Consider the following 15,696-nt stretch of genomic DNA (forward strand, 5'->3'; position numbering starts at 1 on the left):
GTGATCACTAGCGCCCTCTACCACCAGGAGGAGAACAAGTGCCTCACATAGTCCGTCTTCGGAGCCAATTTTTATGATTGCCCAGCACAAGAAATACGTTACACACATACAGTTGTTGACAAAATACACTGTACATTATATACCTCAGCTAACTAAACTATGGAAATGTATAATATAATTCATATAGAAATACGGTCTCACTGCACAGCAGAAAGCAGTTAGCCGAGTCATTGCGCAATTCACGGGAGGCTCAGCTGGCTGTGACTCACCGCAAGTAATTCTCAGTATGTGGACGGCAAATGTGAAAATTAAGCGATTTTGAATAAAAAATAATTTAAAACTGGTGAAGTTAAATGGAAAATAACTTTGTAGTATAATCACTGGATACATATAAAAATATAATTATTTTTTTTTCTTTTTACATTTTTTTTTTCTTTCCATGATGGCAGGTGTGTGTATATATATATATATATATATATATATATATATATATATATATATATATATATATATGTATATATATATATATATATATATATAGTTTTTGGACTCTTAGTTCCTGTTTGCACTTCCCTGTTTGGTTTAGTTTCCAAGACAACTGATTAGTTTCACCTGTCTCATGTGTTTGGATCACACACCTGCTCTAATCAGAGATTGTTATTTAAACCCGTCTTTTGCAGTTAATGTGCGTGGCGACGTTGCCCTGTTTTGACAGTTCTTGCTAGTTTTTCACACCATAGTTCATGCTGCTCGTTTTCCTGCTGAGTAAGGTCTGTTTATTCATGATCCAGTTTAGTGAGTTTTGTTTCTCGTCCATAGTCCTGTCTAAGTTGTGCTTTTGCCTTGTGCGCCTTTTTGTTTGTTTCTTTTGTTTGATAGCCAAGATTAAATAATATTCCTACCTTCTACCATTGTCCAGAAAAGGTTTACGCAGTTACCCGTGTAAACCCCCCCGCCATGACAATATATATATATATATATATACATACATATATATATATATATATATATATATATATATATATGTATATATATATATATATATATATATATATATATATATATATATATATATATATATATATACACACACACACACACATAAATGTTACTGTAAATGCTTTTCGATCCTTGACCAACGCTTTTTTTTTCAGCCCAATGTGCACCCCCCCTCCCCCCCCCCCAACCACCCAAGTCAAAAAGTTTGGACACCCCTTCACAAAAGTAACGATACTTTTACTTAAGTACAAGGTGTGTGTACTCTCCCCACCTGTGCAGTAATGACTTCAAACCATGAACATTTAATGATACAAAGCATGAGTTACTAACCTGCAGATGGAGATTTGTTGGCGTTGTCTTGCTGCTGTCGGAGCAGGACGCAGGCGAGGCAGCAATGCATGATGGGAGTTGTGGGCAGACGAGTGGCATTCTCCTGATTCCTGCACACACACTGAGGCCGCTCTGTTCCAATCCCACTGGGCCTTCTTTGTCTGCTTTCAACTCATCACTTCCCGAAAACCAATTAACTCCACTTTTATTGCGTGTGGAGCAAATAGGTGTGTGCAAATTGTCCTGCAAAACTACATTTGACACAATAAATACATGATATTTTCATGCTTGGTAACACGGTGAGAAGATTCCACACGCCTACATTGTCAACACCCTCAAAATACTGTACATGACAACACCCTCAATAATACTGTACATGTCAAAACCCTCAATAATACTGTACATGACAACACCCTCATAATACTGTATATGTCAACACCCTCAATAATACTGCACATGACAACACCCTCAATAACACTCTACATGTCAACACCCTCTATAATACTGTACATGACAACACCCTCATAATACTGTACATGTCAAAACCCTCAATAATACTGCACATGACAACACCCTCAATAACACTCTACATGTCAACACCCTCTATAATACTGTACATGACAACACCCTCATAATACTGTACATGTCAACACCCTCAATAATACTGTACATGTCAAAACCCTCAATAATACTGTACATGTCAAAACCCTCAATAATACTGTACATGACAACACCCTCAATATTACTGTACATGTCAACACCCTCAATAATACTGTCCATGTCAAAACCCTCAATAATACTGTACAAGACAACACCCTCAATAACACTGTACAAGTCAACACCCTCAATAATACTGTACATGTCAACACCCTCATAATATTGTACATGTCAAAACCCTCAATACTGTACATGACAACACCCTCATAATACTGTAAATGTCAACACCCTCAATATTACTGTCCATGTCAAAACCCTCAATAATACTGTACAATACAACACCCTCAATAATACTGTACATGTCAAAACCCTCAATAATACTGTACATGACAACACCCTCATAACACTGTACATGTCAGCGCCCTCAATAATACTGTACATGACAAAACCCTCATAATACTGTAAATGTCAACACCCTGAAAAGTACTGTACATGACAACACCCTCATAATACTGTACATGTCAACACCCTCAATAATACTGTACATGTCAAAACCCTCAATAATACTGTACATGTCAAAACCCTCAATAATACTGTACATGTCAAAACCCTCAATAATTCTGTACATGTCAAAACCCTCAATAATACTGTACATGTCAACACACTCAATAATACTGTACATGTCAAAACCCTCAATAATTCTGTACATGTCAAAACCCTCAATAATACTGTACATGTCAAAACCCTCAATAATACTGTACATGACAACACCCTCATAATACTGTACATGTCAACACCCTCAATAATACTGTCCATGTCATAACCCTCAATAATACTGTACAAGACAACACCCTCAATAAACTGTACATGACAACACCCTCAATAACACTGTACATGTCAACACCTTCAATAATACTGTACATGTCAAACCCCTCAATAATACTGTACATGACAACACCCTCATAATACTGTACATGTCAAAACCCTCAATAATACTGTACATGACAACACCCTCAATAATACTGTACATGTCAACACCCTCATAACACTGTACATGTCAAAACCCTCAATACTGTACATGACAACACCCTCATAATACTGTACATGTCAAAACCCTCAATAATACTGTACATGACAACACCCTCAATAAAACGTAAACATGACAACACCCTCATAATACTGTACATGTCAAAACCCTGAATAATACTGTACATGACAACACCCTCAATAATACTGTACATGACAACACCCTCATAACACTGTACATGTCAACACCCTCAATAATACTGTACATGACAACACCCTCAATAATACTGTACATGTCAAAACCCTCAATAATACTGTACATGTCAAAACCCTCAATAATACTGTACAAGTCAACACACTCAATAATACTGTACATGTCAAAACCCTCAATAATACTGTACATGTCAAAACCCTCAATAATACTGTACATGTCAACACACTCAATAATACTGTACATGTCAAAACCCTCAATAATACTGTACATGTCAAAACCCTCAATAATACTGTACATGTCAAAACCCTCAATAATACTGTACATGACAGCACCCTCATAATACTGTACATGTCAAAACCCTCAATAATACTGTACATGACAACACCCTCATAATACTGTACATGTCAACACCCTCAATAATACTGTCCATGTCATAACCCTCAATAATACTGTACAAGACAACACCCTCAATAACACTGTACATGACAACACCCTCAATAACACTGTACATGACAACACCCTCAATAACACTGTACATGTCAACACCCTCAATAATACTGTACATGTCAAAACCCTCAATAATACTGTACATGACAACACCCTCATAATACTGTACATGTCAAAACCCTCAATAATACTGTACATGACAACACCCTCATAATACTGTACATGTCAAAACCCTCAATAATACTGTACATGACAACACCCTCATAATACTGTACATGTCAAAACCCTCAATAATACTGTACATGACAACACCGTCATAATACTGTAAATGTCAACACCCTCAATAATACTGTACATGACAACACCCTCAATAACACTGTACATGACAACACCCTCAATAATACTGTACATGTCAACACCCTCATAATACTGTACATGTCAAAACCCTCAATACTGTACATGACAACACCCTCATAATACTGTAAATGTCAACACCCTCAATATTACTGTACATGTCAACAACCTCAATAATACTGTCCATGTCAAAACCCTCAATAATACTGTACATGACAACACCCTCAATAACACTGTACATGACAACACCCTCAATAATACTGTACATGTCAACACCCTCATAATACTGTACATGTCAAAACCCTCAATACTGTACATGACAACACCCTCATAATACTGTAAATGTCAACACCCTCAATATTACTGTACATGTCAACACCCTCAATAATACTGTCCATGTCAAAACCCTCAATAATACTGTACATGACAACACCCTCAATAATACTGTACATGACAACACCCTCATAATACTGTACATGTAAAAACCCTCAATAATACTGTACATGACAACACCCTCATAACACTGTACATGTCAACACCCTCAATAATACTGTACATGACAACACCCTCATAATACTGTAAATGTCAACACCCTCAATAATACTGTACATGACAACACCCTCATAATACTGTAAATGTCAACACCCTGAAAAGTACTGTACATGACAACACCCTCATAATACTGTACATGTCAACACCCTCAATAATACTGTACATGTCAAACCCCTCAATAATACTGTACATGTCAACACACTCAATAATACTGTACATGTCAAAACCCTCAATAATACTGTACATGTCAAAACCCTCAATAATACTGTACATGTCAAAACCCTCAATAATACTGTACATGACAGCACCCTCATAATACTGTACATGTCAAAACCCTCAATAATACTGTACATGACAACACCCTCATAATACTGTACATGTCAACACCCTCAATAATACTGTCCATGTCATAACCCTCAATAATACTGTACAAGACAACACCCTCAATAACACTGTACATGACAACACCCTCAATAACACTGTACATGTCAACACCCTCAATAATACTGTACATGTCAAAACCCTCAATAATACTGTACATGACAACACCCTCATAATACTGTACATGTCAAAACCCTCAATAATACTGTACATGACAACACCCTCATAATACTGTACATGTCAAAACCCTCAATAATACTGTACATGACAACACCCTCATAATACTGTACATGTCAAAACCCTCAATAATACTGTACATGACAACACCGTCATAATACTGTAAATGTCAACACCCTCAATAATACTGTACATGACAACACCCTCAATAACACTGTACATGACAACACCCTCAATAATACTGTACATGTCAACACCCTCATAATACTGTACATGTCAAAACCCTCAATACTGTACATGACAACACCCTCATAATACTGTAAATGTCAACACCCTCAATATTACTGTACATGTCAACACCCTCAATAATACTGTCCATGTCAAAACCCTCAATAATACTGTACATGACAACACCCTCAATAACACTGTACATGACAACACCCTCAATAATACTGTACATGTCAACACCCTCATAATACTGTACATGTCAAAACCCTCAATACTGTACATGACAACACCCTCATAATACTGTAAATGTCAACACCCTCAATATTACTGTACATGTCAACACCCTCAATAATACTGTCCATGTCAAAACCCTCAATAATACTGTACATGACAACACCCTCAATAATACTGTACATGACAACACCCTCATAATACTGTACATGTAAAAACCCTCAATAATACTGTACATGACAACACCCTCATAACACTGTACATGTCAACACCCTCAATAATACTGTACATGACAACACCCTCATAATACTGTAAATGTCAACACCCTCAATAATACTGTACATGACAACACCCTCATAATACTGTAAATGTCAACACCCTGAAAAGTACTGTACATGACAACACCCTCATAATACTGTACATGTCAACACCCTCAATAATACTGTACATGTCAAACCCCTCAATAATACTGTACATGTCAAAACCCTCAATAATACTGTACATGTCAACACACTCAATAATACTGTACATGTCAAAACCCTCAATAATACTGTACATGTCAACAGCCTCAATAATACTGTACATGTCAAAACCCTCAATAATACTGTACATGACAACACCCTCATAATACTGTACATGTCAAAACCCTCAATAATACTGTACATGACAACATCCTCATAATACTGTACATGTCAACACCCTCAATAATACTATCCATGTCAAAACCCTCAATAATACTGTACAAAACAACACCCTCAATAACACTGTACATGACAACACCCTCAATAACACTGTACATGTCAACACCCTCAATAATACTGTATATGTCAAAACCCTCAATAAAACTGTACATGACAAGACCCTCATAATACTGTACATGTCAAAACCCTCAATAATACTGTACATGACAACACCCTCATAATACTGTACAAGACAACACCCTCAATAACTCTGTACATGTCAACACCCTCAATAATACTGTACATGACAACACCCTCAATAATACTGTACATGACAACACACTCATAACATAATACTGTACATGTCAACACCCTCAAAAATACTGTACATGACAACAACCTCATAATACTGTACATGTCAAACACCCTCATAATACTGTACATGACAACACCCTCAATAATACTGTACATGTCAACACCCTCAATAATACTGTACATGACAACACCCTCCTAATACTCTACATGTCAACACCCTCAAAAATACTGTCCATGACAACACCCTCATAAAACTGTACATGTTAACACCCTCAAAAATACTGTACATGACAACACCTTCATAATATCAATCAATCAATCAATGTTCATTTATATAACCCTAAATCACTAGTGCCTCAAAGGGCTGCACAAACCACAACACAAACCACTACGACATCCTCGGTAGGCCTACATAATACTGTATATGTCAACACCCTCAATAATACTGTACATGACAACACACTCATAACATAATACTGTACATGTCAACACCCTCAAAAATACTGTACATGACAACAACCTCATAATACTGTACATGTCAAACACCCTCATAATACTGTACATGACAACACCCTCAATAATACTGTACATGAAAACACCCTCATAATACTGTACATGTCAACACCCTCAATATTACTGTACATGACAACACCCTCAATAATACTGTACATGACAACACCCTCAATAATACTGTACATGAAAACACCCTCATTAATACTGTACATGACACCACCCTCAATAATACTGTACATGATAACACCCTCATAATACTGTACATGTCAACACCCTCAAAAATACTGTACATGATAACAACCTAATGATACTTTACATGTCAACACCTTCAATAATACTGTACATGACGACAACCTCAATAACACTCTACATGACAACACCCTCAATAATACTGTACATGAAAACACCCTCATTAATACTGTACATGACACCACCCTCAATAATACTCTACATGACACCACCCTCAATAATACTCTACATGACAACACCCTCATTATACAGTACATGTCAACACCCTCATTAATACTGTACATGACACCACCCTCAATAATACTCTACATGACACCACCCTCAATAATACTCTACATGACAACACCCTCATTATACAGTACATGTCAACACCCACAATAATACTGTACATGACAAGCCCCTCATAATACTGTACATGTCAACACCCACGATAATACTATACATGACAACACCCTCATTATACTGTACATATCAACACCCTCAATAATACTATACAAGACAATACCCTCATAATACTGTATATGACAACACCCTCATAATACTGTACATGTCAACACCCTAACATACTGTACATGAAAACACCCTCATAATACTGTACATGTCAACACCCTCAAAAATACTGTACATGACAACACCCTCAATAATGATCTACATGACAACACCCTCATAATACTGTTCATGTCAACACCCTCAAAAATACTGTACATGACAACACCCTCATAATACTGTACATGTCAACAGCCTCAAAAATACTGTACATGACAACACCCTCAATAATACTGTACATGACAACACCCTCATAACTCTGTACATGTCAACACCCTCAATAATACTTTACATTACAACACCCTCATAATACTGTACATGTCAACACCCTCAAAAATACTGTACATGACAACACCCTCATAATACTGTACATATCAACACCCACAATAATACTGTACATGAAAACACCCTCATAACTCTGTACATGTCAACACCCTCAATAATACTGTACTTGACAACACCCTCATAATACTGTACATGTTAACACCCTCAATAATACTGTACATGACAACACCCCTCATAATATTGTACATGTCAACACCCTCAAAAATACTGTACATGACAACACCCTCATAATATCAATCAATCAATCAATGTTCATTTATATAGCCCTAAATCACTACTGCCTCAAAGGGATGCACAAACCACAACACAAACGACTACGACATCCTCGGTAGGCCCACATAATACTGTACATGTCAACCCCCTAAAAAATACTGTACATGACAACACCCTCATAATACTGTTTTGCTCAACACCCTCAAAAATACTGTACATGACAACACCCTCATAAAACGGTACATGATAACACCCTCATAATACTGTACATGTCAACACCCTCAAAAATACTGTACATGACAACAACCTCATAATACTGTACATGTCAACACCCTCAATAATACTGTACATGACAACACCCTCAAAAATACTGTACATGATAACAACCTCATAATACTGTACATGTCAACACCCTCAATAATACTGTACATGACAACACCGTCAATAATACTGTACATGACAACAACCTCAATAACACTCTATATGACAACACCCTCAATAATACTGTACATGACAACACCCTCATAATACTGTACATGTCAACACCCTCAAATATACTGTACATGACAACACCCTCATAATACTGTACATAACAACACCCTCAATAATACTGTATATGTCAACACCCTCAAAAATACTGTACATGACAACACCCTCATAATACTGTACATGTCAACACCCACAATAATACTGTACATGTCAACACCCTCATAATAATGTACATGTCAACACCCTCAATAATACTGTACATCACAACACCCTCATAATACTGTACATGTCAACACCGTCAAAAATACTGTACATGACAACACCCTCATAATACTGTACATGTCAACACCCTCAATAATTCTGTACATGACAACACCCTCATAATACTGTACATGTCAACCCCCTCAAAAATACTGTACATGACAACACCCTCATAATACTGTACATGTCAACACCCTCAAAAATACTGTACATGACAACACCCTCATAATACTGTACATGTCAACACCCAGGGATCGGCAACTTTTACCACTCAAAGAGCTATTTTGACCCATTCCACAGAGTAAAGAAGACAATGGGAGCCGCAATCATTCTCACGAAATGAAAATTTGCTGGGGCTCATCCAGTTAATGAGGATAATGGCATGCTATGATGCCATTGCCTTTGACGCCTTCTACAACATGTAAAAACTGCTTGCCAGTCCAGCATCATGTTGTATGTGGCTTCCACAGATACACGTACAAGATTGAAAGGCATACTGGGTGATACAGAGTACACTGATGGTTGTGATATAAACAACTTTAACACTCTTACTAATATGCGCCACACAGTGAACCCACACCAAACAAGAATGACAAACACATTTCAGGAGAACATCCTCACAGTAACACAACATGAACGCAACACAACAAATACCCAGAATCCTTTGCATCACTCTTCCTGACTATATTTTACACCCCCGTGCCCCCAACCCCGCCCACCTTACCGACGCAGTGGGGGGGGGGGGGGGGGGGGGGGTTTGTGCTAGGGGTTTGTCAGTTTGTCATTCTTGTTTGGTGAGGGTTCCTAGTGTGGTGCATATTAGTAAGAGTGTTAAATTTATTTATATCACAACCATCAGTGTACTCTGTATCACCCAGTATGCCTTGCAGTCGTGTGCGTGTGTCTGCGGAAGCCTCATACAACATGTTACTGTACTAGCAAGCTGTTTGTAAATGTTGTGGAAGGCGTCAAAGGCAATGGCTTCATAGCACGCCCTTATTCTTGATATCTGGGTGACTGCCAGCAGATATTCGCGATAATGTTTGCGGCTCCCATTGCCTTCATTACTTTGTGACATGGGTCAAAAAGGTTGCCGATCCCTGAACTATGTGTTTTAAATATTTCCGAATGTATATATATATATATATATATATATATATATATATATATCTTTTTTTTTTTTTTTTTTTCAAAAAATAATTAATCTTTGAAAATACCTTTTTAAGTCATCCCCATACAACCAGACGGAGCTTTTCAAACATGTAACCTGTTTTGAAAAACTTTCATTACAATTAAAAAACAAATTAACAAAATGCAAGAATAGTCTTGAATTGAGAATGGATTCTAACATCCACTTGACGCAAGTGGTCCATCACATTGTACACGGTAAACATGGCAATAGATTTTCCGCAAAAAATATCAGTTGCCGAAATTTTACTGTGAAGACACGATAGTGCCGTCCTCCCCCACACATTTACAGCAATATGCTGTAAAAAAAAAAAAAACACTGTGTGGCACAATTGTGGTGACGTACCTACTTACAATCGAAGAAGATACACCCTGTAGAAGGATATGAAAGCATGTGTGATTAAAGATGATCACATGGCTTAGGTCAGCCTGATTACACAAATAAAGAAATAAATAAACATACTGCACAAGAAAGGACTCAATAAAAAGGGATGACAAATAAACGTACACACGATTACAGAGTGATAAAATACATTCTTACTAAATTGATAATAAACATGTTTCTTAAATAAGCAGTGCAAATTGCTTAAACAAATTTGTCTTACAAGTTTCGAGCCAAACCTGGGGGGCCGTGACGGTCTCATTTCCAGTTGAATACATTGAGGTGCTTATTTATACCTTCAAATATTAAGGTAGATGATTGTGCCATTAAAATGTATTATTTTAAAGAAAATAATAATAAGGTAATAATTTTACTTTAAAATATATTATTTTAAAGGTATATATTGATAAGGGAAATATTTTCACCTTAAAATGATGAGGTAAATAATTGTTACCTTAAAATTTATTATTTTAAGGTAAATAATAATGAGCTGCCACCTTATCGTGGTAGAGGAGTTTGTGTGTCCCAATGATCCTAGGAGCTATGTTGTCCGGGGGCTTTATGCAAGGCAAACAGGTTCTAGGTGAGGGATCAGACAAAGAGCAGCTCGAAGACCTCTATGAAGAAGACAATACATGGACCCAGATTTCCCTCGCCCGGACGTGGGTCACTGGGGCCCCCCTCTGGAGCCAGGCCCGGAGGTGGGGCACGATGGCGAGCGCCTGGTGGCCGGGCCTGTTCCCGTGGGGCCCGGCCGGGCACAGCCCGAAGAGGCAACGTGGGTCACCCCTCCAATGGGCTCACCACCCATAGCAGGGGCCATAGAGGTCGGGTGTAATGTGAGCTGGGGGGCAGCCGAAGGCAGGGCACTTGGCGGTCCGATCCTCGGCTACAGAAGCTAGCTCTTGGGACGTGGAACGTCACCTCACTGGGGGTAAAGAGCCTGAGCAAGTCCACGAAGTGGAGAAGTTCCGGCTGGATATAGTCAGACTCACTTCGATGCACAGCAAGGGCTCTGGAACCACTTCTCTCGAGAGGGACTGGACCCTCTTCCACTCTGGCGTTGCCAGCAGTGAGAGTCGACGGGCTGGGGTGGCAATTCTGGTTGCCCCCCGACTTAAAGCCTGCACGTTGGAGTTCAACCCAGTGGACGAAAGGGTAGCCTCCCTCCGCCTTCGGGTGGGGGGACGGGTCCTGACTCTTGTTTGTGCTTACGCACCAAACAGCAGTTCAGAATACCCACCCTTTTTGGGTACACTCGAGGGAGTACTGGAAAGTGCTCCCCCGGGTGATTCCCTTGTCCTACTGGGAGACTTCAACGCTCATGTTGGCAACGACAGTGAAACCTGGAGAGGCGTGATTGGGAAGAATGGCCGTCCAGATCTGAACCCGAATGGTGTTTTGTTATTGGACTTTTGTGCTCGTCACAGTTTGTCCATAACAAACACTATGTTCAAACATAAGGGTGTCCATATGTGCACTTAGCACCAGGACACCCTAGGCCGCAGTTCCATGATCGACTTTGTAGTTGTGTCATCGGATTTGCGGCGTTATGTTTTGGACACTCGAGTGAAGAGAGGGGCGGAGCTTTCTACCGACCACCACCTGGTGGTGAGTTGGCTGCGATGGTGGGGGAGGATGCCGGACCGACCTGGCAGGCCCAAACGCATTGTGAGGGTCTGCTGGGAACGTCTGGCAGAGTCTCCTGTCAGAGAAAGTTTCAATTCCCACCTCCGGAAGAACGTCGAACGTGTCACGAGGGAGGTGCTGAACATTGAGTCAGAGTGGACCATGTTCCGCACCTCTATTGTCGAGGCGGCTGATCGGAGCGGTGGCCGCAAGGTAGTTGGTGGCTGTCGGGGCGGCAATCCTAAAACCCCCTGGTGGACACCAGCGGTGAGGGATACCGTCAAGCTGAAGAAGGAGTCCTATCGGGTCCTTTTGGCTCATAGGACTCCGGAGGCAGTGGACAGGTACCGACAGGCCAAGCGGTGTGCGGCTTCAGCGGTCGCTGAGGCAAAAACTCGGACATGGGAGGAGTTCGGGGAAGCCATGGAAAACGACTTCCGGACGGCTTCGAAGTGATTCTGGACCACCGTCCGCCACCTCAGGAAGGGGAAGCAGTGCACTATCAACACCGTGTATGGTGCGGATGGTGTTTTGCTGACCTCAACTGCGGATGTTGTGGATAGGTGGAAGGAATACTTCGAAGACCTCCTCAATCCCACCAACACGTCTTCCTATGAGGAAGCAGTGCCTGGGGAATCTGTGGTGGACTCTCCTATTTCTGGGGCTGAGGTCGCTGAGGTAGTTAAAAAGCTCCTCGGTGGCAAGGCCCGGGGGGTGGACGAGACCCGCCCGGAGTTCCTTAAGGCTCTGGATGCTGTGGGGCTGTCTTGGTTGACAAGACTCTGCAGCATCGCGTGGACATCGGGGGCGGTACCTCTGGATTGGCAGACCGGGGTGGTGGTTCCTCTCTTTAAGAAGGGGGACCGGAGGGTGTGTTCCAACTATCGTGGGATCACACTCCTCAGCCTTCCCGGTAAAGTTTATTCAGGTGTACTGGAGAGGAGGCTACGCCGGATGATCGAGCCTCAGATTCAGGAGGAGCGGTGCTGTTTTCGTCCTGGTCGTGGAGCTGTGGACCGGCTCTATACTCTCGGCAGGGTTCTTGAGGGTGCATGGGAGTTTGCCCAACCAGTCTACATGTGCTTTGTGGACTTGGAGAAGGCATTCGACCGTGTCCCTCGGGAAGTCCTGTGGGGAGTGCTCAGAGAGTATGGGGTATCGGACTGTCTTATTGTGGCGGTCCGCTCCCTGTACGATCAGTGTCAGAGCTTGGTCCGCATTGCCGGCAGTAAGTCGAACACATTTCCAGTGAGGGTTGGACTCCGCCAAGGCTGTCCTTTGTCACCGATTCTGTTCATAACTTTTATGGACAGAATTTCTAGGCGCAGTCAAGGCATTGAGGGGTTCCGGTCTGGTGACCGCAGGATTAGGTCTCTGCTTTTTGCAGATGATGTGGTCCTGATGGCTTCATCTGACCGGGATCTTCAGCTCTCACTGGATCGGTTTGCAGCCGAGTGTGAAGCGACCGTAATGAGAATCAGCACCTCCAAGTCCGAGTCCATGGTTCTCGCCCGGAAAAGGGTGGAGTGCCATCTCCGGGTTGGGGAGGAGACACTGCCCCAAGTGGAGGAGTTCAAGTACCTAGGAATCTTGTTCACGAGTGAGGGAAGAGTGGATCGTGAGATCGACAGGCGGACCGGTGCGGCGTCTTCAGTAATGGGGACGTTGTACCGATCCGTTGTGGTGAAGAAGGAGCAGAGCCGGAAGGCAAAGCTCTCAATTTACCGGTCGATCTACGTTCCCATCCTCACCTATGGTCATGAGCTTTGGGTCATGACCGAAAGGATAAGATCACGGGTACAAGTGGCCGAAATGAGTTTCCTCCGCCGGGTGGCGGGGCTCTCCTTTAGAGATAGGGTGAGAAGCTCTGCCATCCGGGAGGAACTCAAAGTAAAGCCGCTGCTCCTTCACATCGAGAGGAGCCAGATGAGGTGGTTCGGGCATCTGGTCAGGATGCCACCCGAACGCCTCCCTAGGGAGGTGTTTAGGGCACGTCCAATCGGTAGGAGGCCACGGGGAAGACCCAGGACACGTTGGGAAGACTATGTCTGCCGGCTGGCCTGAGAACGCCTCGGGATCCCCCGGGAAGAGCTAGACGAAGTGGCTGGGGAAAGGGAAGTCTGGGTTTCCCTGCTTAGGCTGTTGCCCCTGCGACCCGACCTCGGATAAGCGGAAGAAGATGGATGGATGGATGGAAATAATAATGTTACTATTTCTTTGTTTACCTTAATTTGTACATTAAAATAATAAAGTAAATAATTGTTTCATTAAAATGCATTATTTTAAAAATAATGTAAATCATTTTTACTTGAAAATAGTAAGGTAAATAAAAATGTTACTATTTTTAACCTTAAGATACCTACATTTGTGTCCTAAAATTATAATGTAAATACTTTTTACATAAAATTTATTATTTTAAAAATAAGGTAAATAATTATTACCTGCAAATAATAGGGTAAATTATTGTTACCTTAAAATGTATTATATTAAGGTAAATAATAAGGTAAACAATTTCATCTTAAAATAATAAGGTACATAATTGTTACTTTAAAATGTATTGCATTAAGGAAAATAATTGCTACCTTAATATACCTTTATTTTACCTTAAAATAATAAGGTTTGTTACTTTACAATGTATTATTTTAAAAATAAGGTAAATCATCTTGACCTTAAAATAAGGTAAATAATTGTGACCTTGAAATGCATTATTTTAAGGTAAATAATTTCACCTTAAAATTAAGAGATAAATAATTGTTACCTTAAAATGTGTTATTTTAAGGTCAATGATAAGGTAAATAATATTTACCTTGAAATAATGAGGTGTTTAATTATTACCTTAACATGTATTATTTTAAGGTAAATAATAATGTTAGATAGATAGAGAGAGAGAGAGAGAGAGAGAGAGAGAGAGAGAGAGAGAGAGAGAGAGGGATGGATGGATGGATGGATGGATGGATAGATAGATAGATAGTACTTTATTGACTCCTTCAGAAGAATTCCATCCATCCATCCATTTTCTACAAATTCCTTCAGGAAAATTGTATATGTATATATATATACATATATATATATAATTTTCCTGAAGGAAAAAAAAAAAATATATATATATATATAATTTTCCTGAAGGAATTCTTCTGAAGTCATATATATATATATATATATATATATATATATATATATATATATATATAGCTGGTCAGGATGCCACCCGAACGCCTCCCTAGGGATGTGTTTAGGGCACGTCCAGCTGGTAGGAGGCCACGGGGAAGACCCAGGACACGTTGGGAAGA

General features: G+C 40.3%; 1 protein-coding gene across 2 annotated transcripts in view; it reads right to left on the reverse strand.

The window, feature by feature from the left end:
* Positions 1–1,401, reverse strand: part of LOC133535505 (uncharacterized) — a 17,247-nt gene extending 15,846 nt beyond the window's left edge. For both annotated transcript variants that reach the window (XM_061875435.1, XM_061875517.1), the window contains exon 1: positions 1,330–1,401. In XM_061875435.1, the coding sequence (XP_061731419.1) occupies positions 1,330–1,399 (70 nt within the window). In that variant the 5' untranslated portion in view covers positions 1,400–1,401. The remainder of the gene's footprint in view (positions 1–1,329) is intronic.
* Between the last annotated feature and the right edge of the window lie 14,295 nt (positions 1,402–15,696).

Source organism: Nerophis ophidion, linkage group LG01, assembly GCF_033978795.1.
Source record: "Nerophis ophidion isolate RoL-2023_Sa linkage group LG01, RoL_Noph_v1.0, whole genome shotgun sequence".
Taxonomy (NCBI): Eukaryota; Metazoa; Chordata; class Actinopteri; order Syngnathiformes; family Syngnathidae; genus Nerophis; species Nerophis ophidion.